Genomic DNA, 24,726 nt, shown 5'->3' on the forward strand with positions numbered 1-24,726 from the left:
TACATTCCTATGGGCATATTAGCGTTTAATGTGTCAACTATTAACATTTTATTTATTTCTTTATTTGTTACATTTGTATCCCACATTTCCCCACCTATTTGCAGGCTCAATGTGGCTTACATAGTACCGTGAAGGCGATCGCCAACTCCAGTAGAGCAACAAATACAAAGTGATGTTATAGTCGAATAAGGTTCATACGTTACAATCGCAGAGAAGAAGAGTTATATAGTGTTCATTACGAGCTTTGGTTATGTTGTGTTGCGTGGTTCAGGCACTTAAGTTGGGTCGGTAAGGTATGCCTTTTCGAACAGGTAGGTTTTTAATGATTTCCGGTGGTCATGCGTTATTTTCACAGCTTTTGGTAATGCATTCCACAATTGTGTGCTTATGTAGGAGAAGCTGGATGCATAAGTTGAGTTGTATTTGAGTCCTTTATAGCTTGGGTAGTGGAGATTTAAGTATGTTCGTGTTGATCTGTGTTTTTGGTTGGTAGGTGTATTAGGTCAGTCATGTATCCCGGGGCTTCGCCATAGATAATTTTTTTTTTTTAAATTTATCATTTTACTTAATTACATTCACATTTATCACATAAATATAAGGAAATACAGAACTTAATATAAAAAGGAAAACATTTTCTCTCAACAATATATATTTACATAATTGTCCACAATTGGAAGATCCAAGACCAGGAAAACAATCTTAAAGAAAATAAGAAAAACTCAAAATGGTTAATCTTATACGTCACATTTTCTGAGGGAGGAAGGTTAATCGGTTATTGCAGCCGGTAAAGTGGTAACTGAAGGAAGTTGCTGCAGAGGATTCTTCATCTGTTTCCACAAACTCTTATAATTTCTTAGGTTCAAACAAATAAGCAATAAGGAAATAAAACACTTACAAGGGAATCGCGCTAGGAAGGTCCCACCTAGGGCAATGATTCCTGGCTTAAAAGCTAAGACCTCACACCTCCCAGTCTGCGATTCCCTTGATGTGTCAGGAAATTCGCCATAGATAATTTTATGGACCAGGGTGCATATTTTGAAAGCAATGTTTTTTGATTGGGAGCCAGCGCAATTTTTCACAGAGGGGTTTGGCGCTTTCAAATCACGTTTTTCCAATTAAAAATGCTAACACGCCTATAGCACACTTTATTAAACATACCCCTTGGTGTGTGCTAAGTTTATTAGCGCGCTCTAATCTTTAGTAAAAGTCATCAACAATCAGTAAGTGGAGTTAATCGGCAGCAATTTGGATTTGCTTGCGCATCTGTCCTAGTCGCTGTTCTATAACATCCGCGCCTAAGTCTCATAGCGCGCAACTCAAAAGGGGCATGGCCAAGGGAAGGGGTATAGGCGGATCGAGGGCGTTCCTAGAAGTTAGGCATGAAGTTATAGAATACTGACATTTGCCCGCCCAACTGCCAAAAATTAGGCGCCAGCAGGCATAAATGCAGTGGCCTCAAGTTAGGTGTGAAATGCACGCTAAGCAAGTATACGGTAAAGGGCACTCAGCACGGACCTTTTCCATCCCTAACTTTGGGTGCCGTTTACTGAATCCGGCCCCGTTTGATCTTCCTGAACTGCAGATAGAAACATAGAAAGATGACGGCAGATAAAGGCCATATGACCCATCCAGTCTGCCCATCCTCTGTAACCCCTAATTCTTCCTGTTCCTAAGCGATCCCACATGCTTATCCCATGTCTTTTTAAATTCTGGAACAGTCCTTGACTCCACCACCTCCACCGGGAGGCCATTCCACGCCTCCACCACCCTTTCTGTGAAATAATACTTCCTTAGGTTACTCCTAAGCCTATTCCCTCTTAACTTCGTCATATGCCCCATCATTCCAGAGCTCTCCTTCATTTGAAAAGGCCCTCTTCCTGTATTTAAATGCCCTTGAGATATTTAAACGTTTCTATCATGTCTCCTCTCTCCCAGCGTATACATGTTGAGGTTCATAAGCCTGTCCCTATAATGTTTGCATTCAAGACCACTTACTAATTTTGTAGCCACCCTCTGGACCGACTCCATCCTGTTTATATCTTTCCATAGGTGCGATCTCCAGAACTGCACGCAGTACTCCAAATGAGGCCTCATCAGAGACTTATACAACGGCACTATCACCTCCTTTTTCCTGCTGGTCAGGCCTCTCTTTATGCACCCAATTCTGGCTTTGGCCATCTCTTTTTCTACCTGTTTGAAAGCTTTAAGGTCGTCAGACACAATCACCCCCAAGTCCTGCTCTTCCTTCACACACTGAAGCACTTCACCCCCTATACTGTACCGTTCCCTCGGATTTGTCCCGCGTTTCTGGAATTCCTGATTGCGGGGGTCTGTTAGTAATATGTTCACCTGCTGAGGGGTCTTCTTCTTCTTTGCAGTGTGTTCTTTTCTGTATGTAATTTCTCTTCATACATTTTGGGCCCTGTTTACTAAGCAGCGTTATAGGCGTATTAATGTTTTTAACAAGTGTTAACCATGTACGTGCCTACAATATTCCTATAGGTGCTTACATGGTCAGTGCACTCGCTAAGTGTAGGCATGCTAAAAACACTAACGCACCTTAGTAAACAGGGCCCTTTGTCTTGTTTCACTCAGGGTAACGTCTCTCAAGTGGTTTAATTTTGCACATGTCGTGACAGGAATAAGTCTCCTAAGCCAGGATATGTGGAGTCTCTGGGATCCTTTTACTAAGGTGCGCTAAAAGAATGGCCTGCTGTAGTGTAGACGTGTGTTTTGGGCGCGCACAGTATTATTTTTTAGCGCACTTACAAAAAAATGCCTTTTTATGTTGTTGCTGAAAACGGACGTGCGGCAAAATGAAAATTGTCATGCGTCCATTTTGGGTCTGAGACCTTTCCGCAAGCCATTGACCTAGTGGTAAGGTCTCACACAGGAACCGGGCGGTAATGGTCTATGCTTGTAGCCGCCATGTGCCAGAAAATAAAAAAAATATTTTTCAGACGCACATAGCGGACACGCGCCAAAATTGAAATTACTGCAAGGGCCATGCGGTAACCAGGCGGTAACTCCAATTAGGTACGTGTTGGGCACGCATAGGTGCTTACGCAGCTTAGTAATAGGGCCCCTCTGTGCTGTATGTAGTACTTGCATTGTGTCAAAGAGAACTTCCGTCTGGAGTTCATAACATTTAAACTATATAGTTTTGTGCCAGTTTCTTCTCTTTGGGATTCTGTTTGGCGTTTACTTTTTATAAGTTTTTATTTTAGACTAGGTGGTTTCTGGATGGCCAGAGCTGGGGCAGCAGGGAGTATTTCAATGTCAATGTTATGCTTATTAATCGCTATATCCCCTAACTAAGGGTTCACTGCGAATTACAAATAAAATTTATTAATAAACAAAATATAAATGAAATTGCATAAAAACTAATAACACAAAAAAAGTTTTTCCCTAAAACTTAAATAATTCAATTCCACTCTAACACCAACTGGAAGATATAAAATACAAAAAGTTAGTAACTCATTCTAACAGTTGAAGGTCTTCCATATTTTTCCGTAGGTTTTCTAGTTCCGTAATGTATGTTATTACATGTGGTTTCTGCTCTGTGGTTCTCCTCTCCTTGCCCTGGAGTAGGTGTTCCCTGGGTGTTTTGAGTGAAGGATGTGAGTTTCTTGGAGATGATTTTGGGGTGATAGATATTTTGATGGTAATTCTATAACCAGGCACCTCCAATTTAGGCACCCTGAGGCCGAGGGTAGAAGCCTGCTCTAGAACGTAACCAAGGAACCTAGATTCCATTCTGGATTACTAATGTAACCTGGTAACAACTCCTGTACTTACTTCAGCCATAGAGCTGGCAAATGTGCAAGATTCTAAGTGTGGTATGGGTGCCTGTAACATATAATATACTCAGGGGTTGCCCGACCATTAGACCACCTGAAGTGGGGGCCTCGGGCAGCACTCTTCGGGGCGTGGCATCTCCCCCTTCCTTCCTCCACCCCGTTTGCAGTGTTTACCTGTTGTTTCATCATGTACTAAAAGCCAGCGGTGGCAGTGATTCCCATACACTGCCCCTGCCGCCAGCACCCGCCTCTTCCCTTTACTGCAGCCGCCTCTCTGATGTAACTTTCTGTTTCATCAGAGGCAGCTGCAAAAAAGGGAAGAGGTAGGTGCTGGCGGCAGGGGAATATGGGAATCGCTGCTGCTGCTGGCTTTTGGAACATGACAAAACAAGGTAAACACTGCAAACGGGGTAGAGGAAGGAAAGGGGCAGCATCTCGGCCTCTGGGGGGCACCTTAGCTCCATCTCTGTGGCATCTGGCCTTGGGCTGCCCCTAATATACTGTAAGTCACATGCGTAAGGGGAAGCCCCGCCTATGTCCCATTCATGCTCTGCCCCTCTGTACACCCCCTTACAAATATGTGCAGTGGAAGATAGTTACACATTTACAGAATAGCACTTAGGCATCATTTTGGAAGATACTTTGTCTAATTGCTCATATAGACACATATATGATATTATTCTAAACATTTACACATACAGTGGGGGTGCTTGTAACTGTTACTGCCTAGCAGTGGTGTTCCTAGGTTGTTCACCACCCAAGGCTGCACCCCCCCCCCCAGCGCACCACCCTCCAAGGTGCGCCACACCCTTCTAAAGAGCATCACCTGATCTTTCCTCTCAGCTCTGATGGTCCCCTGGCCCGGAACAGGAAGTAATGTTAGAGGGGGCAGGGGAATGGCAAAGCCAACAGCTGCACACCTGCTCCATGCACCCCCTTGCTGCCTGCACCCATCGCCCTGCCCTTGGTGCGCCACTGCTGCCCAGTGTATAGAATTGCCCATTTTGAGGGTCAAGATTCTGCTGGAGTTCTTCCCAGTTACACCTCACTTAGTGGTTAGCCCCAAACAGGTGATTTAACTGTCCAGGAGCTTTTCTAGCTAGTTAAATCGACCTGTTTGTGTTTATCCCTGTTTTTTAGGTTAGAACAGATATGGTGATCTCGTGTATCTTGCTTCCTGTAATGGATAAGAACATAAGAATAGGCAAAACGAGTCAGACCAATGGTCCGTCCAGCCCAGTATCCTGTTTCCAACAGTAGCCAATCCAGGTCACAAATACTTGGAAGAATCCCAAAGAGTAACAAGATTCCATTCAGAATCTCAGATAATAGCAACATTCCATGCTACAAATGCCAGGGCGAGCAGTGGCTTCCCCCATGTCTGTCTCAATAGCAATGGACTTTTCCTCCAGGAACTTGTCCAAACCTTTTTAAAACCCAGATACGCTAACTGCTGTTTCTACATCCTCTGGTAAAGAGTTGCAGAGCTTAACTATTTATTGAGTGAAAAATTATTTCCTCCTATTTGTTTTAAAGTATTTCCATGTAACTTCATTGAGTGTGCCCTAGTCTTTGTACTTTTGGAACGAGTGAAAAATAGCATGTTTTTTGCATGTGACAGAACAAACCAGGAGCTGTGTGATGGGCAGCTGGTTTCCAGTATCCAGATGTTTGTAGGTGTCCATTGCTGAGACTGGAGTGTCTAAACAGTTAACTCTTTCAAAGAAGTACTCCATTTCTGGGATGATTAATTCAAACTGTGCAGTTAACAGTCGCTTGTTTCTGGAAAACATCACCACCGCCTGAGTTATAGGACAGAGATGGGATTTGTTGGAATGACTGACTTTCACTCTTCATGGAGACTTTGAATCTGATTGTGTTCCTTGTGGAATGACATATGCAATGCAGTACGATGGTAATAATTATTCAGATGTGTTAAATCCCTGTCCTGAAGAGGTTACAGACTAAGTGGGTATCTGAAGCAATAGTTTAACTCAAAAGCCATATCAATAGCATGAAATACATAGAGAGAGAGGGTAGACATGTCCCATTCTCAGTTTTCAGGTGGGCTTCAGGAAGACCCTATTCTAGATACAGAAGCCTCAGGTGTTGAAGAATCTCTCTCCAAGGGTCTCTGCTGAAAAACACAAAAATGTAACATGAGTTCTAAAACCTAGAAAGAAAACATGTCCTTGAAGTTATTGGTGAATTTAATGACCGGGATTGGCCCATGCTGAGAGTGAGGTCATTCATGACATCACAAACACACTGCTTTCTAATAAGTCTGTGTCGGGAGTGAGGTCACAAATGATATCACACACAAATCCACTTCCACCTCCCTCACCGATGGTTGGTCAGATGATCCCTTCAGATTATTCCTCTTTTTATTTAGTGCCTGTGCCCAAGTTTGAACCTGATCCACTTACTGGTTATAAGTCACTAATTTCTTCAATTAGCTACCAAAAGAGTGAAAATGGATGACAAAGCTCAGGATGTGTTCTTATGTGACTTGACTTTTGCAAATGAGGACTGTTCCTGCTTCCTAGGGAATTTCTTTTTGTCAGTGCTGTTTCTGGTCCTGCGTCAAATGCTTTATTCGATAGAACAGGAATATAAGCATTATAGGGGTACAGTAATAACTTTTTTACTATCAGGGGACGAAGGGGGGGCTGCTGATAGCTGTCCCCTGCACCTCAGTCACACTCCACTGGTAGAAGATTCTCCCTCTTACCTTGCCTCCACTTCTGCCAGCTGACCAGCCCCAGTGTCAGGCCAAAGACTAGACCCACAAGAGCCAGGACCACACCGATAATTCCCCCAATGGGCAGACCCGGCTGTGCTGTGCCTGTGTCTTTCCCTGGCTCTGGCAGTAGCATCAGGCCTCTTTCTGTAACAGGAGACAAACAGTGGGAGTGGTAATGAGACATTAGGGTCTTAGACCCATCTGTACATTAACTCTATTGTTATGGGGATGATAGGCAGAACCCCTAACATCGAATCTGTATTCCACATCACATCTTCCATATCCCACACCCGTAGCAGCCGAGAAGAGAGAGGAGACGGAAAAGGTGACGTGGGAGGCAGATCAGATTAATGTCTGATATTGGGGATATTTTTTCCCTGAGGTTGCCAAATGGCTTCAGATGTCCAGGTAATGAGCTTGTAGTTCTGATGTTTCTCTTCATTTACCTAAGAAAAGCAATATCACAAGTCCACACAGATAGGGCACCAGCAGAGCAGATGCTTAGGATGGTCATTGGAGACTTGATCCTGTCCTGTCTCAGGCCTGTGGGGGAGATGGATGACAGGAGAGAAATCTCAAAGCAACAGAGTCTGTCAGGAAACTTACTGTGATTGGGGGAGACAGTGGGAGAGGAGGTGTATAGCACAGGGGCCCAGTGTGGGATGACTGGGAGAAGGGGTGTAAATCACAGGGGCTCAGTGGTGTGACTGGGAGAGGGGATGTATAGTACAGGGGCCCAATGAGGTGACTGTGAGTAGGGGTTTATATCATAGGGGGGCTCAGCAGACAAGGGAGCAAAGGTGACGTGTACTTAGGAGCATGTCTTTGAAGTACATTGCAGTGCCCCCTAGGATGCCCCATTTATCTCCTGGGAAGTCTAGGAAAACAGTCTACTAAAAATGCTGGCCCCTCCCAATGGCTGGATTTTCTATGTTTTTCACTTGGATGATTTTTGGTTTGTTTATTTTTTAAAGGGACCAAAAAAAAAAACCCATCCAAAGCACAATAGAGTTTTTCTTTTTTGAAAATGAACTTCCTTCCTATTCAGATTTTGGACGTTTTTTTGCAAAACGTCTAAAATCAGACTGAGATGTCATATCAAAAATGCCCCTCCACGTAACTTTGTAAGTCATATGCACATGTCTCAGCCTTTATCTCGGGTCTGAGTGTCGGGTCCTATATTATCTAGAGCTTTTCTCGGAATCCCTTCAATTCTCTCATCATGTCACATAGACCAGTGCCAGCCATTCCCCGGGATACTTTTGCTGGAATTCTGTGGCATGACACTTTTAAGCCAGTTTCTAGCCCCTTACCCCAGAGCATTATCTTATCCTTCTCCAGGCTGCTGTGCTGCACCAGGCAGGAGTAATCGTCTTGGGTCTTAGCTGTGACATTTAAGGACACGATGGCCTGGTAGGTCCCGTCTGGATTGGGCAGAATCTGCTCTGGCTCCAGCTTGGCCTGCGTCTCTGCTCCACTCTTCAGCCATTTCATCTCGACGCGGCGGGGGTGGAACCCGTAGGCATGGCAATACAGGGTCGTGGAGTCATTCGGGAGCTTCCTTTCTGTGACTCTCACACTGGGCTTGTCTGTATATAAGGGGAGACATGATGAGACAGAGGGGTCTCCTCTGCACTCTATCTTTAATAGTCTTTCATTGATGGGGGTGGGGTGGGAATAGGGGTTTAAGCTCATGGCTGGTACAAAAATATTAGTTACCCTAGGCAAACTTTCAGCCCCCCACTTCCCCCTGGATATTTTCACAATTAAACTCAAACAATTGTGATTATCCCAACATCACTTGTCCTAGAACATCCTGTCAGCCTAGTCCTTGGGACACAACAAGCCAGTCAGGTTTTCAGGATGTCCACAATGAATATGCATGAGATCAGTTTGCATGCACTGCCTCCATTTTGTTCAAATCTATTCCATGTATATTCATTGTGGGTTATCCTGAAAGCCTGACTGAGCAGGGCCGTGCCTAGGGTCTCCGGCGCCCCCCCCCCCGAAAACGATCGCTACACTACCCGCCCTCTTCTCCCCAGATCCTTTTTCTTTTTTTTTTGTTTAAATTTACCTCTGTCCAGCGGCAGCGTAGCGTTAGTGAGAAGGAGGCGGCGCTCCCCCGCCCCGACGTGTCAGTCTTCCCTTCGCTCAGTGTCCCGCCTTTTTCTGATGTCATTTCTGATGTCAGAAGAAGGCGGAACTGAGCGAAGGGAAGACTGACACGTCGGGGCGAGGGAGCGCCGCCTCCTCACTAACACTACGCTGCCGCCGGACAGAGGTAAATTTAAACATTGTATATTAACGAGAGCCTTGAATCAAATAGATTGAAAATTCTGCAGGAAACAAAACACTCCTTGGAATCACTGTGGATTGAAATTCCATGTGCAAAGGGGAAAAGGATAGTGATAGGAGTGTACTACCGTCCGCCTGGCCAGGACGAACAGACGGATGCGGAAATGTTAAAGGAAATCAGGGACGCAAACAAACTGGGCAACACAATAATAATGGGGGATTTCAATTACCCGCATATAGACTGGGTTAATGTAACATCTGTACACGCAAGGGACATAAGATTTCTTGATGAAATCAAGGACAGCTTCATGGAACAGCTAGTTCAGGAGCCGACAAGAGAAGGAAAAATACTAGACTTAGTCCTTAGTGGTGCTCATGATCTAGTGCAGGGGGTAACAGTACGAGGGCCGCTTGATAACAGTGATCATAATATGATCGGTTTTGATATTGGCATTGAAGGAAGTGAAACTAGGAAATCAAGTACGCTAGCGTTTAACTATAGAAAAGGTGATTACGACAAATGAGAAAAATGGTGAAAAAAAGACTGAAAGGAGCAGCTCGCAGAGTAAAAAACTTGCGTCAGGCGTGGATGCTGTTTAAAAACACCATCCTGGAGGTTCAGGACAAATATATTCCACGTATTAGAAAAAAGGGAAAAAAGACTAAACGTCAGCCGGCGTGGCTAAACAGTAAGATAAAGGAAGTCATTAGAGCCAAAAAAACAATCCTTCAGAAAGTGGAGAAGAGAACCAACTGAAAGTAACAGGATAGATCATAAGGAATGCCAAGCCAAATGCAAAGCGGAGATAAGGAGGGCAAAAAAGGACTTTGAGAAGAAATTAGCGTTGGAAGCAAAAATACATAGTAAAAATTTTTTTAGATACATTAAAAGCAGGAAACCGGCCAAAGAGTCGGTTGGGCCGCTGGACGAAAATGGTGTTAAAGGGGCGATCAGGGAGGACAAAGCCGTAGCGGAGAAATTAAATGAATTCTTTGCTTCGGTCTTCACCGAGGAGGATTTGGGGGGGACACCGATGCCGGAAAGAATATTTGAAGCGGGGGAGTCGGAGAAACTAAACGAATTCTCTGTAACCTTGGAGGATGTAATGGGTCAGTTCAGCAAGCTGAAGAGTAGTAAATCACTGGGACCTGATGGTATTCATCCCAGAGTATTAATAGAACTAAAAATGAACTTGCGGAGCTACTGTTAGAAATATGCAATCTGTCCCTAAAATCGAGTGTAGTACCGGAAGACTGGAGGGTAGCCATTGTTACTCCGATTTTTAAGAAGGGTTCCAGAGGAGATCCGGGAAATTATAGACCGGTGAGTCTGACGTCGGTGCCGGGCAAGATGGTGGAGGCTATTATTAAGAATAAAATTGCAGAGCATATACAAAAACATGGACTGATGAGACAAAGTCAGCACGGATTTAGTGAAGGGAAGTCTTGCCTCACCAATCTAATGCATTTTTTTGAGGGGGTAAGCAAACATGTGGACAATGGGGAGCCGGTTTGATATTGTATATCTGGATTTTCAGAAGGCGTTTGACAAAGTGCCGCACGAAAGACTCCTGAAGAAATTGCAGAGTCATGGAATCGGAGGTAGGGTATTATTATGGATTAAGAACTGGTTGAAAGATAGGAAGCAGAGAGTAGGATTGCGTGGCCAGTATTCTCAGTGGAGGAGGGTAGTTAGTGGGGTCCCGCAGGGGTCTGTGCTGGGTCCGTTGCTTTTTAATGTATTTATAAATGACCTGGAGATGGGAATAAACTAGTGAGGTAATTAAATTCGCCGATGACACAAAATTATTCAGGGTCGTCAAGTCGCCGAGAGGAATGTGAACGATTACAGGAGGACCTTGCGAGACTGGGAGATAGGGCGTGCAAGTGGCAGATGAAGTTCAATGTTGACAAGTGCAAAGTGATGCATGTGGGTAAGAGGAACCCGAATTATAGCTACGTCTTGCAAGGTTCCGCGTTAGGAGTTACGGATCAAGAAAGGGATCTGGGTGTCGTCGTCGATGATACGCTGAAACCTTCTGCTCAGTGTGCTGCTGCGGCTAGGAAAGCGAATAGAATGTTGGGTGTTATTAGGAAGGGTATGGAGTCCAGGTGTGCGGATGTTATAATGCCGTTGTATCGCTCCATGGTGCGACCGCACCTGGAGTATTGTGTTCAGTACTGGTCTCCGTATCTCAAAAAGATATAGTAGAATTGGAAAAGGTACAGCGAAGGGCAACGAAAATGATAGTGGGGATGGGACGACTTTCCTATGAAGAGAGGCTGAGAAGGCTAGGGCTTTTTAGCTTGGAGAAGAGACGGCTGAGGGGAGATATGATAGAAGTGTATAAAATAATGAGTGGAATGGATCGGGTGGATGTGAAGCGACTGTTCACGCTATCCAAAAATACTAGGACTAGAGGGCATGAGTTGAAGCTACAGTGTGGTAAATTTAAAACGAATCGGAGAAAATTTTTCTTCACCCAACGTGTAATTAGACTCTGGAATTCGTTGCCGGAGAACGTGGTACGGGCGGTTAGCTTGACGGAGTTTAAAAAGGGGTTAGATAGATTCCTAAAGGACAAGTCCATAGACCGCTATTAAATGGACTTGGAAAAATTCCGCATTTTTAGGTATAACTTGTCTGGAATGTTTTTACGTTTGGGGAGCGTGCCAGGTGCCCTTGACCTGGATTGGCCACTGTCGGTGACAGGATGCTGGGCTAGATGGACCTTTGGTCTTTCCCAGTATGGCACTACTTATGTACTTATGTACTTATGTAACAAAAAAAAAGGAAAAGGATCTGGGGAGAAGAGGGCATGGTAAGCATGGTGCAGCAGGTCGCCCCCCAGAGGATGGCGCCCTCCTGCCATGCTTACCTCGCTTACCGTGTTGGCACGGCCCTGTGAGGATCGGGTTAAGGAGCCCTGGCATAGATGGACATCAGTCTTTTAAATATGAAACTTTGCTTTATATGTATATACAAAATGACATCAATTTCCAAGAGCCAAGTTAAGTCCTGATATTAGAATTTTTATGATTGTCGAGATCTATTGTTTTGCTTTAACTGCAGCTGCTCTTTGCCACCCCCCCCCCCCCCCCCAGGAGAAAGTACATAGGAAGCTCCCTAGTTTTGAAAAGATATTGGAGGGGGGGGGGTATGCTGGGGGTTCATTATACAGGTACATAAGTATTGCCATACTGGGACAGACCGAAGGTCCATCAAGCCCAGCATCCTGTTTCCAACAGTGGCCAATCCAGGTCACAAAAACCTGGCAAGATCCCGAAAAAGTTCAATACATTTTATTCTGCTTATCTCAGAAATAAGCAGTGGATTTTTCCCAAGTCAATTTAATAATGGTGTATGGACTTTTCCTTTAGGAAGCCATCCAGATCCTTTTTAAACCCCGCTAAGCTAACCACCTTTACCACAGTCTCTGGCAACGAATTCCAGAATTTAATTACACGTTGAGTGAAGAAAAACTTTCTCGATTTGTATTAAATTTACTACTTTGTAGCTTCATCGCGTGCCCCCTAGTCCTAGTATTTTTGGAAAGAGTAAACAAACGATTCACGTCTACCCGTTCCACTCCTTGCTATCCATTCCACCTCAGGAAAGAGGTGGAGGATGGGGAGTCCAGTCAAAGGAAATCCACCTCGGTGGAAGAACTTTGGATACCCACAAATGAAGCACAAGGAAGGGAATAATGGTGGAAAGTTGACCATGATGGTGGGAAATTGACCATGGACTCTAGAGACAAGGACAACAGTCTGATACTTCTCATAACGTTTTTATTGGTTGGAGATTTGACACAGTACTGTGTTTCGGCCACAGGCCTGCCTCAGGAGTCTTCTGAACCTTATGCGATATACAAGAATTCTGATGCACATTTTGCTGGAGTGATAATAGAAATGCCTGGTCTTTAAAAAGACCCGGGCGAATGTATGAGTGATACAACTGGATGATGTAGTGGTGTCTTAGAGTAGCATGACCGCATTAAGGAGTTAATTATAAAGGTAACAGATATCCTTCCTCTGAAAATAGAATGGGGAGTATGTGTCCTGTGGGGACCCTGAGGAGATATCCCTGGGGAAGTTATAAAGGCAGTAATTATATGCGCTTCCCCCCCCCCCCCCCCAATGCCCTTCACCTACTGCTTCGTTTCTCTGTTTTTACCTTTTCGTTGGAGAGTCTGATTTGCAAAGGGAAGTAAATATCGTACATCATCGCAGACTTTGGACAGGTCCCTCAGGAACTGCTGAATCCCCATCTTGTTAGCATTCCGAGCCTGTACTATCTCCTCCGCCTCTGGCATTTCAGCCACCCACTTCATGGTGTCTGTGTTGATGTACAGAAAATCTGCCCCGTCAAATGCTGTCCTGAAAAAGACGAACGTGGTGTTTTGGTCTCTGACCTCACAGCCTTCCACTGTCTGGTAAGTATGGACACCTGAAAATAAAGAGATGTGTGGTCAGATGTGGCCAGCGTGTATTTTCCTGTCACAAATATCTGAACACAATGGGGACAATTCAGCGAGAGATAACTACTACTACTACTTATCATTTCCATAGCGCTACTAGACGTACGCAGCGCTGTACACTTGAACATGAAGAGACAGTCCCTGCGCGACAGAGCTTACAATCTAGTTAGGACAGACAAACAGGACAAACAAGAGATAAGGGAATATTAACGTGAGGATGATAAAATAAGGGTTCGGAACAAGTGAATAAGGGTTAGGAGTTAAAAGCAGCATCAAAAAGGTGGGCTTTGAGCATAGATTTGAAGACGGCCAGAGATGGAGCTTGACGTACTGGCTCAGGAAGTTTATTCCAGGCATATGATGCAGCAAGATAAAAGGAACGGAGTCTGGAGTTAGTGGTGAGAGAGATTTACCCAGTGAACGGAGTTCCCGGGGAGGAATGTAGGGAGAGATACTGAAGAGCTGCAGAGTGAATGCACTTATAGGTCAATAAACCGGATAAAAGAGGCTCCTTACCTGGTTATATTCCACTGACTGGGTGTTCCATGGATTTTCAGTGACATATAACCAGATAGTGCTGATGAAAATCTGGAAAGGCCACCACTGCTCTATCCGGTTAATGCCAGGGTGGCCAAGGGTAATCTGTAGGTGAAGTCAGGGAGGACCCAGAGATATTCAGCAGAGGGTGCTCAGATGGCTAACTGGCCATGTTGGACCACACAAAAAGTCATGCTATTGTTGGGGTTTAGTAGGTCTGATTAGCCTTGGAAAATGAGACTAATGAAAAAGTAAAAATGTGCGGTATATACTGTTAAGTCTTTACCTCTTATTTTGGAAGATATCTGAAACTAATCTCCTGAGTAGTATTAAGTTCCAGCCCCTTTAATTTGGGGTCTAATACAAGTTGATAATCTATATTTTCCTTACTTAATTTTTTCTTTAGAGAAAATTGCCTGTAACCTGTTAAACTGCTTTACTTGTTCAAGATATATTCTTGTAAATTAATGAAAATGATAAATAAAGAATTAAAAAAAAAAAAAGTCATGCTATGTCTGATTGATCCCATAGCGGGAAGATCGGACGTGGTTTAAAGTTACTGGTCACGCATGCCTTGAAACAGCTCCCAGCAGCAAAACTCTGGCCACAGTCGGTGTGACTGACCGACCACGCACGTTTTTGCTTACCTGCACATTAAGTTAAGTAGTTCTTTTACTTCTTTTTGTGGATGCATCAATTGCCATCTCTGTGAAGTTTAGCAATTTTGAACCAAAGAATTGAGGTTTTTTTTTAATGCCGATGAAAAGAGGTAACCCATATATTTTCCTCCACCTGTGTTTTTGAAAACATTGATTTTGGTTGGAGGTTGGGTTCAGAGGCTTTTTTTCCTTTTCTTACTAAGGTTCTATTGCACTTCACAGGATTATAGTCTTGTTAAAGTACTTTGCTACCTTTACTAGAGAGATAATTTTGTACAGTGATTGTATATCTCGGCCATACCCAGATAACTTCAGAGCACCAAACACCTGGATATTTAAAGCTGGCACCCAGATTAGCCCTGAGTATGCAGGTCAGATTCAGCCTGCAACAGCCAGCACCTTAAAAATCGCTGACCATCACCAGCTGAATATTGAGCCCAATAAATGCAACCAGATGTGTTCAGCATATAGTAATGTAGCAGATGATGGCTTAAGAAGTAGTAAAAGCATGCAGAGTGTGATCCATGGAATTCTTTCCAACCTCTGTGTGGGGTATGTATCTGTGTTTGTGAATCTGTGTTTCCTGTATGTGGCTGGGAGGGAGGAAGGGAGGGAGGGGCGGTCTGAATGGAGTGGGGACCGAATATCCTGCAGCTTCTGCAGCTGTTCCCCAAAGAAATGCATTGGGCTATTCTGAGAGGGTCTTTTCTCTCCATGGTCCAATCTGGCCCATTTTCAGACTTGATGTGTCTTTTCCCTGGTTCTTCCCCCACAAAAACCTTGTCCCCCATTACATTTTTAATAGCTGCCCCCAGACAGACAGTCTCCACCCTCTGCATATAATTTGTTTGCAACATTCTATTGGGTTAGAAAGAATCAAAAGACCAGCTGACTCCATCCAGCCTATCTATCTATCCTGGCTGTCAGTCACAGAGCATGACCAGGTCTACATGTGACTCCTTATCCGGGACAGTTTCTGCCTTCTTCCTCCTTTGTATTCCACCCTCCTGAGTAGCTGAACATGCAAGATCACTCACTGAATTTAGACCCAGCCTCCCTCCCCCAGGCTTAACCTAATAGCTATCATGGCTGTTGCGTTGCATGGATATCTAATCATCTAGGACCTCATGACATTTCTGGGTGGTACCTCATCATCGTTAAAAGTATGTATATCAATTTCCGAGCAAATAGAATGTTAGGTATTATTAGGAAAGGAATGGACAACAAAAATGATGATGTTATAATGCCTTTTGTATCACTCCATGTTGCGACAGCACCTCGAATATTGTGTTCAATTCTGGTCGCCGCATCTCAAAAAAAATATAGTGGAATTAGAAAAGAGAGGGGTGACGAAAACGATGAAGGGGATGGGACGACTTCCCTATAAGGAAAGGTTACAGTGGCTAGGGCTCTTCAGCTTGGAGAAAAGGCAGCTGAGAGGAGATATGATAGAGGTCTGTAAAATAATGAGTGGAGTGGAAAGGGTAGACATGAAGCATCTGTTTACTCTTTCCAAAAATACTAGGACTAGGGGGCATTTGAAGAAGCTACAAAGTAGTAAATTTAAAATGAATCGGAGAAAAGCTTTCTTCACTCAATGTGTAATTAAACTCTGGAATTCATTGCCAGAGAATGTGGTAATGGTGGTTAGCTTAACAGGGTTTAAAAAAGGTTTGGACGGCTTCCTAAAGGAGCAGTCCATAGACCATTATTAAGATGGGGAAACTCCACTGCTTGTTTCTGGGATGGGCAGCATAAAATGTTTGTGCTTTTTGGGATCTTGCCAGGTATTTGTGACCTGGATTGGCCCCTGTTGGAAACGGTGCTGGGCTTGACAGACCTTTGGTCTTTCCCAGTATGGCAATACTTATGTACTTATGAGTACATTTACTCGCAGTAAAGGGACAAGGCACATGGCAAGGGGAAGCAATAAGCAGTGCTCAGATTTCCTACTGGTTGGACCACTTGGTTTACTTCTCTAAAGCTTCAGTCTCATGAAAGAAGTGATCGAGATCAGTGCACTGGTACCGAAGCTCTGATGAGTGAGAAACAGTACTCAAAGAGTGTGAGAGTGAGGAAACTTTCAAATGAGTGTGACACACTTTTAATGAGTGACACTTGGCATCTCTGCATGTTCTTTGCTTAGGCACAGAGGGATGGGTACAATTTCTGTCTTCAGACCCACTTCACAAAAGACAGAAATTAAGACTCAAGGGAGATTCTTCACAAGACTCATGCCAACCAAAAAAAAACCCCATAGGAACGCCACACTGAACACCAGGGGGCGCCACACTATTACACCAGTGTTGTGATTTTAGAAGACTTAAATGCTTATTTACACATGTTAAAAAACACTTGTATATCTGCAACAAACACAGTATTGAAGGGGGTGTGACTTAGATAGACCTTAAAATAATGCAGTGGAGGTTCAGAGCCAGATAACCAGTTAAGAGAGCTTCTTGCCTGGTTAACTGGTGCTGAGCCAGCCCTGAGGGAAAATTCAACAGCTATTTTGTGGGCAGTCCAGGGGCGGAGTCAGGATGGAGTCAGCACATCTGGATAAGGGGCTCATTTTCAAACTCTTAGACTTACAAAGTTCCATAGGTTACAATGAGGTCCTTTTACTAAGTTGCAGGAAAAATGGTCCTGCAGTAGCATCGGGGACCGTTTTTACCGCAGTGGGTAAAAAGCCCCCTTAAAAAATGGCCATGCAGTAAGATAACTCTTACTGCATGGCTATGCCGCCTATTGAGGTGGCAGTAAGGACTCCCATGTTAACCCGGCGGCAGTGGCGTACCAAGGGGGGGGCGGTCCGCCCCGGGTGCACACCACTGGGGGGGTGCCACGGCGTGCGCCTGCTCAGCGTTGGCTGAGTTCGCGCGTTCGCTGCAGCCTGCAGCTCCCTCTCTGCCCCGGAACAGGTTACTTCCTGTTCCGGGTCAGAGGGAGCTGCAGGCTGCAGCGAACGTGCCAACTCAGCCAACGCTGAGCAGGCGCGCGCTGCGGCAGCCCCCACAGCAGCGTGCACCCGGGGGGGGTTCTTTCGCCGGGGGGGTGCTTTGGCAGGGGGGGCGTCCACGCTGCATCGGGGGGGGGGGGGTGCTGCACCCGGGGGGCGGGGCGCCGCCCCAGGTGTCCGCCCCCCTAGGAACTCCATTGCCCGGCGGTAACTGGGCAGCATGTGGCAATGCCCGATTGCCACCGGGTTAGTGCCATGCTAGACAAAAAAATTTTTATCGGGAGCACTGGAAATTGCACATGCTCAACTCGGAACTACTGGCAGTCCGGCGGTACTTTGGCACCGTTTTGTAAAAGGGCTTCTATGCAACTTTGTAAAGTCTAAGTGCTTTGAAAATACCAGCTAAATAGGACCATATAAACAGCAATCCTATCTTTGGCCAGTTTAACTTAACCACTTAAGGGTTGAATATCGGCCAGTCATCCACACCTTCCCTGATATTTAATGCCGGTCTCCAGTCACTGGCTGAATATCACCCCTTATACGTTTATTTCCTATTTTAGAACCGGAATAACGTGTATATTTAAAAAATTCTCCCAGAGGCATATACACCTGCTGCAAATTGCCCCAAAATGTCAGCTAACTGCTGGTTTGCACCAGAGTTTGAAGGAATGATTTAGGTGAAAACTCTCTTTCCCTCTCTAGAGTTGTTTAAAATTTTGAAGTTTAAAGCGCGGTTCCATACTTGCTTCTCCCTGTGCACACAATTTTCTAAACGCTGGCACTTAAAGATGTAGGTTGCATAATCTTCTACCTACATATGTGACTCTATTTACATGCAGAAAACCCCAAACGATGCCGCTCTTTAAAAAAAAAAAATACATGGTACAGTTTGGAGGTCCCAAGCCAAACATCCCTTTTCTTACTTAAATGACCAGTGCACAATCAAACTTAATGGTGATATGACATACTGTGATAGAAAAGGTCCCTTACAACTCCTTCCCTATCTGGTTCTAAGCCAAGAGCCCCTGTGCATGGCCTCTCCCTTCACTCCTTTTTCACATAGCTTTCATCAGGAAACCATCAGGCACAGCCTCTTTTCCCACGACCATTACTTCCTAGAATACCTACATAGACAAAGTGAGATGTGTTAACCAATACAGAGAACCATTTGACTAGGAACACCCCCCCCCCCCCCCCCCCCCGCCACCCCTAGGAGTCCAATAAGCCATTGCTGGTGTATCGTCGCTAGTGGTGGCTTATTATCTCGGTTACTTCATCTGTAACACTGCAATGATGGAACTCACCTTTGGTCTGATTGGTCTGTTTCATTATATCTAACAGCACAGTTACTGACGTGTGCTGCTGGCCCCTCAGAAATTGGGCGTTCTGCTGCCAGTAAATTGGACCCACCGCCTGCTTCATCCACAGGGCTCGGGGCTCCAGCACCTCAGCATGGCTGTCATACCACCCCAACATGATGTCATCAAAATAATCAGTGGCCAAAAAGCCTAGGAACCTGGAGTCTGCAATGATGGCTGTGGTGAAATATCTCACAGAGTGATTCCCTGGCACTGAAAAAGAGAGAGAATGAGAGACAAACGGCTTCAGGAACATCAGATTCAATCCCCCAAATAGTAAAGGTAAATGGGGAAACTTGCGATATTTCTCCAGATCTTTTGAACATATCGTAGGCATTTTCTTCTATAATATTGTCTAGGAGGAGGGAGGAACATGGAGCTTTGAAAGTCATCAGATTTGTTGATGCATTTATTTAAAACTTACTATACCACTTTAGCTAACAGGGCAGGACAACGCGGTGTACAGAATAGATTACATACACAGAGAAAAGAACAACATAATTAGACAGAAAAGAATTCAGTCCTTGGCTTGTCCAGACACTCAATCACCAAAAAGCATAGAACTGCTATTACCAGGGACAAGCTTAAATTAAGCTTGTTGGCATAGTCAGGACTTAAGACATTTTAGGGACAGTTTTCTGCGAATAGTTAAGGGTCACTTGTGCCAAAGAACAGGGGCAGTGAAGGAAAAAGTTCTCTGGCTGCTTGTTTCTAGTTGAGGAGCTCCAGGTCCAGGGTAGGAGCAATCAAAAGGTCAATTAGTGATCTAAGGGTCCGCACAGGAGTATAAGGGATGGTCAGAGTGGAATGCCTTAGAAGCAAGAAGCACAATTTTAAACTTAATTCTATCTTAAGTAGAGAGGTGTGGTAGCCGTGTTAGTCCACTCGTAAAGGTTATCAATAGAAATCAAACAAAATAAAACATGGAAAAGAAAATAAGATGATACCTTTTTTATTGGACATAACTTAATGCTTGGATGTCTCACTCATATATACTATCTGCTACCACATTTGCTTTTTTCCGATCTGACGAAGAAGGGCAACCTTCGAAAGCTAATCAAGAAATGTATTAAGTTATGTCCAATAAAAAAGGTATCATCTTATTTTCTTTTCCATGTTTTATTTTGTTTGATTTCTATTGATAAACTTAATTCTGAATTTGACAGGAAGACGACTTTTGGACCCAGACCAACCCAGAGGAATCTGGACCCTCAGTAAACTCGGAGCCTCCTTCTGTAGCCCAAACTCCACATGCATCTCTCATCAGTTCACGTCTGCTAGTACAAAGCAGCCCGGTGAACTTACACAGTGACATGTTTCCTATTCACATACTTTTTGTTCACTTTCTTTAAATTAGTTGCCTTACTCTCTAACTCTTCTTACTCTCTTACCTATTAATATTCCCTTATCTCTTATTTGTCCTGTTTGTCTGTCCTAATTAGATTGTAAGCTCCTTCGAGCAGGGACTGTCTCTTCATGTTCAAGTGTTCAGCACTGCGTATGTCTAGTAGTGCTTTAGAAATGATAAGTAGTAGTAAGTAGTTTTCACAAGCACAGAACAAAGTGACACAGGGTACTGACTGTTTATGGTGAGACATTCCTGTCTCTGCTTCTCATCAGCAATATCTGCCCGGGCACAGAAGTTACCTAGAGGCAGCAGTGGTGGCAGTGGGTTCATCTGGGAGCAGGATTCCCCACTCCCCCTATCAGTGGCACCTGCTGCAGCAGACAGAGGGGGATCCCTCTGTGCCATTTCACATCCATTCATATCAAGGAACTTACAGCACTGATATATTTATCATGATTTTTGTCATATGCATGCCTGTGCTTTTTTCACTGGAAGAGAAAACGCTGTCACAGGGCACTGACTTTTTAAGTGAGATTTTCCTTCCCTTGGTACTCACCAGATAAAACTCCTTGAGCCCAGAGGCTGCCCAGAAGCAGCAGTGGGTACATCCTCTCTCTGATCACTGGCCCTGCGGGGTCCCCTATGCCAGCACCGGGTACTGGCTGCAGCCTGTATCTCAATCCGCAGGCAGGTGTGACAGAGTGCAACAGGGCAGAAGCAGTTCTACTGTTGGGAATGGTGAAGGAAAGGGAAATAGATCCAATGAAAATATGTATAAATAGGCAGGGAATGTCAGTAGGCAGAGTCACTCAGCCTGGCCTGGGCACAGATTCCAATCGACCACCAGACATCCTTAAACCAACAATGTCTTTGTATAATAGTCAAGAGATAGGATTAGGGTATGCGGAAATGAATTTGTTTTTCTGCTCTTTCACAAGTGGGGAAAAGTAGGTACTTTGATCATTGAGCAGGTAGGAAAATCCCGTGTATGATTACAGGTGTAGTGGAATGGCTTATGCCAGTATGTGGTTCAGTGGGCAGGGAGAGCATCATCTTTCTGCCTCTCAGCAGTTGGCAGAAGGATTTGGGATTTAGCTCATGTATTTTTCAGTAGTGGCTCAACACAAGTTCCATTTAAATACAATAGATATTTCTCTGTTCTAGGAGGTTTGCAGTAGAGAGCTGCACGGCTTCCGTCCCGCGGGATTCCCGCGGGGACGGAGGCAGTTCCTGCGGGGTTCCCGCGGGATGGAACCAGTTCTGTGGGCTTCCCGTGGAAGTGTTAGCTGCACCTGCACCAGCCTCTCATCTACCGAATACCAATTTATTTGAGTGCTGTCTCCTCCTCTTCCTCCTCCTTGCTTTAACAGCATAAATGTGGAAAGTCTTCCATTAAGGAGGTGGTAGAGTCACAAATGATGACGGAATTCAAAAAGGCGTGGGATGAACACAGAGGATCTCTAATTAGAAAATAGAAGTTATATAAAAGCTAACCTTAAATGGCTGCATGTGGGTGGATATGTCAAGTGACACTTAGATGGCGACTCTGGCTGTGATGAACTAGAGCTGATACCTGGCAGACTTGTATGGTCTGTGTCTCATACATGGCAATCTGGTGTAGGATGGGCTGGAAAGGGCTTAGATAGCAACTTCAGTGGCTGGAACATGAGGACAGTGCTGGACAGACGTTTACGGTCTGTGTCCCACAAATGAGAACATGAATAGGCTGGAGTGGGCTTCGATGGCAACTCCAGCAGTTGGAACATAAGGATGGGGCCAGATAGACTTCTGTGGTCTTTGTTCCAGAAACACAAAAGAAAGACCATAATCAAGTATATAATATCACACTCGATTTAATGATGAATTGATCATGAGTGTGACTATTGGGCAGAGTGGATGGACCGTTCAGGTCTATTTGCTGTCACTTACTATGTTACTATTAATCCTCTTTGCTCCCAGGCTGGTGCACAGACCTCAGCTCTGACACAGGCACGAGAATCAGATGTCACCTGATCTACTGGCGCGTGGATGTGGCGGCCTCTCAGCACACACTGCCAGTGAATCAGAGACAAATCTTACATGTGCGCACCAGAGTGTTCCAAGTTCCAACTTCCGTTCCTTCCTTGCCTACAGTGCTGTGGCTCAAATCCAGAAAGAGACTGAGGGAGCTGACTGGAACTTTCTTTTATGTACTATTAAATTCTTACGGGGATGGGTGGGAATGGATTAAATTCTTGCGGGGACGGGTGGGGATGGGTTGGGATGGTTTAAATTTTTGCGGGGATGGGTAAGATTCCAGTGGGGATGGGTGGGGACGGGTAAGATTCCAGCAGGGACGGGCGGGGATGGGTAAGATTTCTGTCCCCGTGCAACTCTCTAGTTTGCAGTCTGTTTGTACCTGAAGCAATGGACGGTTAGTTGACTTGCCCAAGATCACAAGCAGTGGGGGTGGGATTTGAACCCTGGCTGCTCTGGTTCTCATTGCTTTAACCATTAGGCTGCATTCCCAGAAAAAAAAAAACTAAATCCCTAATAAGACCTTCAGAAATATGGAGGTTCTATTTTATTTAATCAACCATTCTTCATTCAAAATCTGATTTTTGGCTGGACTCAAACCCGCAAAGATCTGGATCCTCAGTTAACAGAAAGCTTCCTTCTGTACCCCAATATACCACCTGCGCCTTCAGGAGCCCTCACACTGCCTGTAAGAGCTGATGCCCCCTTTCCACACACCTGTCATTAGTTCACATCCAATCGTACACAGCCTGTTTGACATATTTCAGATGATCATTTGCTGCCGGGTTGGGCTGGGAGAGGTCACTGACTTTTCATGGTAAAATATTCCTATCCCTGGTACTCACCAAATGGAACTTCCTGAGCACAGACGCTGCCCAAAAGCATTAAAAGCAGCAACGAGTGCATCTTGGGGCAGGTGCCCCCCTCTCTGATCACTGCTGCCTGCTGTAGCAGGTACCACAGGATGCCAGCACCGGATGCCAGCTGGAGCTTTATCCCACAGCACAGGCTGGAGTGGCAGAGAGCAACAGGGCACAGGCACCTCCAACATATATACACAGGCAGCAAGCCACCTGGGAACAGGTTTTAAACGTCACCTGGAATCCTTACACCAAAAACATGTTCTGTATTAATAGTAATCAACGATAATTTCCACATACCTGACTCCTCCCTCCTCACCCACAGGCAATTTACACCAAGAAAGTGGAGGAGGGGGTTGGGCAGGGAAGTCTGTCAGTGCCAGGCAAAAAGATAGAAGTTATTCAAAATTACTGATCATAAAGATCAGGGATTCTCAGCTCAGTCCTTGAGATACATCTAGCCAGTTGGGTTTTCAGGATACCCGTCATGAAATGCCTGAGATAGAATTGCGTGCCCGACCTCTATTGTATGCAAATTTATCTCGTGCATATTCATTGTAGGTATCCTGAAAATCTGACTGGCTAGGTGTCAGGGCCGGTCTTAGGCAGGGGTGACGGGTCAGTCGCACAGGGCCCCATGGTCCTAGGGACCCCTCATCTCTGGCACGTCTGTCCTTCTGTCTCAGAACACCTCCCTGCTCCGTACCTTAATGTGCAGCCACATTTCAGTAGAGAGCATCAGGCTGCTGCATCCCGCCCCTTTTGATGTCACTTCCTGCTTCCGCAAGGGCAGGATGCAGCAGCAAAGAGGGTCTGGGCTCAGCAGCTGATGGGATATGAAAATCACTGCCACTGTCTGCAGCTCTCTACTGAAACGTGGTGGAGGCACATCAAGGTATGGGGTGAGTTGGGATTCCGAGAGCTCTAATCCTCCTTTTAAACTGATAAATTATGGCCTATGGTGGCGGGTGTGGGTGGGGGAGCGCAGGCAGGGAGGCCTGGCCCACTGAACTGGTCTGCACAGCCCCGCAATTGCTAAGACCGACCCTGGTAGGTGTGTCCCAAGGACTGGGTTGAGAACCTCTGGTATAGATAGATGCAAGGGGTCAGCAAAGACTTAAATTACCAATTTATTAGATTTATTTGAAGATATCTAATCCATAACCCTTCACCCTTTACAAGAAAGTGGATAAGGGCAGAGGCATAGCCAGACTTCGAATTGGGGGTGGGTGGGAGGGGTCTGAGTTCAAAGCGGGGGGGCACATTTTGATGTGGATGGGCAGAGTGGATAGGCATCATTTAATCTAGTGTCATTTTCTGTGTCTATGCTGATTTATAAAATCAGTGCAACTTATTTCTTTATTGTCATTTAGTATATCATCATTCATTATCACATAGCAGTTTACAATTAAAACAAAGTAAAAACTGATATAAAAGAAATACCTAGAACTGCAAAATATTACTAGCTGAAAAGAGAGAGGGGGGAGAGAAGTGAGGATAAGACAACAATTTCATCCTTCTACTGTACATTTAAGGTAATTTAACTGAACACAAAAGGAAATGGAAAGAGCCTGCCAGGAGCGAAACAAGTGCAGTGCAAGGCACGTGGATCAAGCTCCTGAAATCCAGAAAAAGCTCTAGAAAACAACCAGGTTTTAAGGGTG

At 44.9% G+C, this 24,726-nt stretch overlaps 1 protein-coding gene across 1 annotated transcript; it reads right to left on the reverse strand.

Annotated features, from left to right (window-relative positions):
- Positions 1–5,902: 5,902 nt before the first annotated feature.
- Positions 5,903–23,110, reverse strand: LOC115464333 (major histocompatibility complex class I-related gene protein-like). Its single transcript, XM_030194722.1, has 6 exons — positions 23,048–23,110; positions 18,785–19,051; positions 13,019–13,291; positions 7,857–8,132; positions 6,532–6,687; positions 5,903–5,937 (listed from the first exon to the last, which is right to left on the reverse strand). The coding sequence occupies exons 1-6, from the start codon at positions 23,106–23,108 to the stop codon at positions 5,903–5,905; spliced, it is 1,068 nt and encodes a 355-aa protein (XP_030050582.1). The 5' UTR covers positions 23,109–23,110.
- Between the last annotated feature and the right edge of the window lie 1,616 nt (positions 23,111–24,726).

Source organism: Microcaecilia unicolor, chromosome 3 (genome assembly GCF_901765095.1).
Source record: "Microcaecilia unicolor chromosome 3, aMicUni1.1, whole genome shotgun sequence".
Lineage (NCBI taxonomy): Eukaryota > Metazoa > Chordata > Amphibia > Gymnophiona > Siphonopidae > Microcaecilia > Microcaecilia unicolor.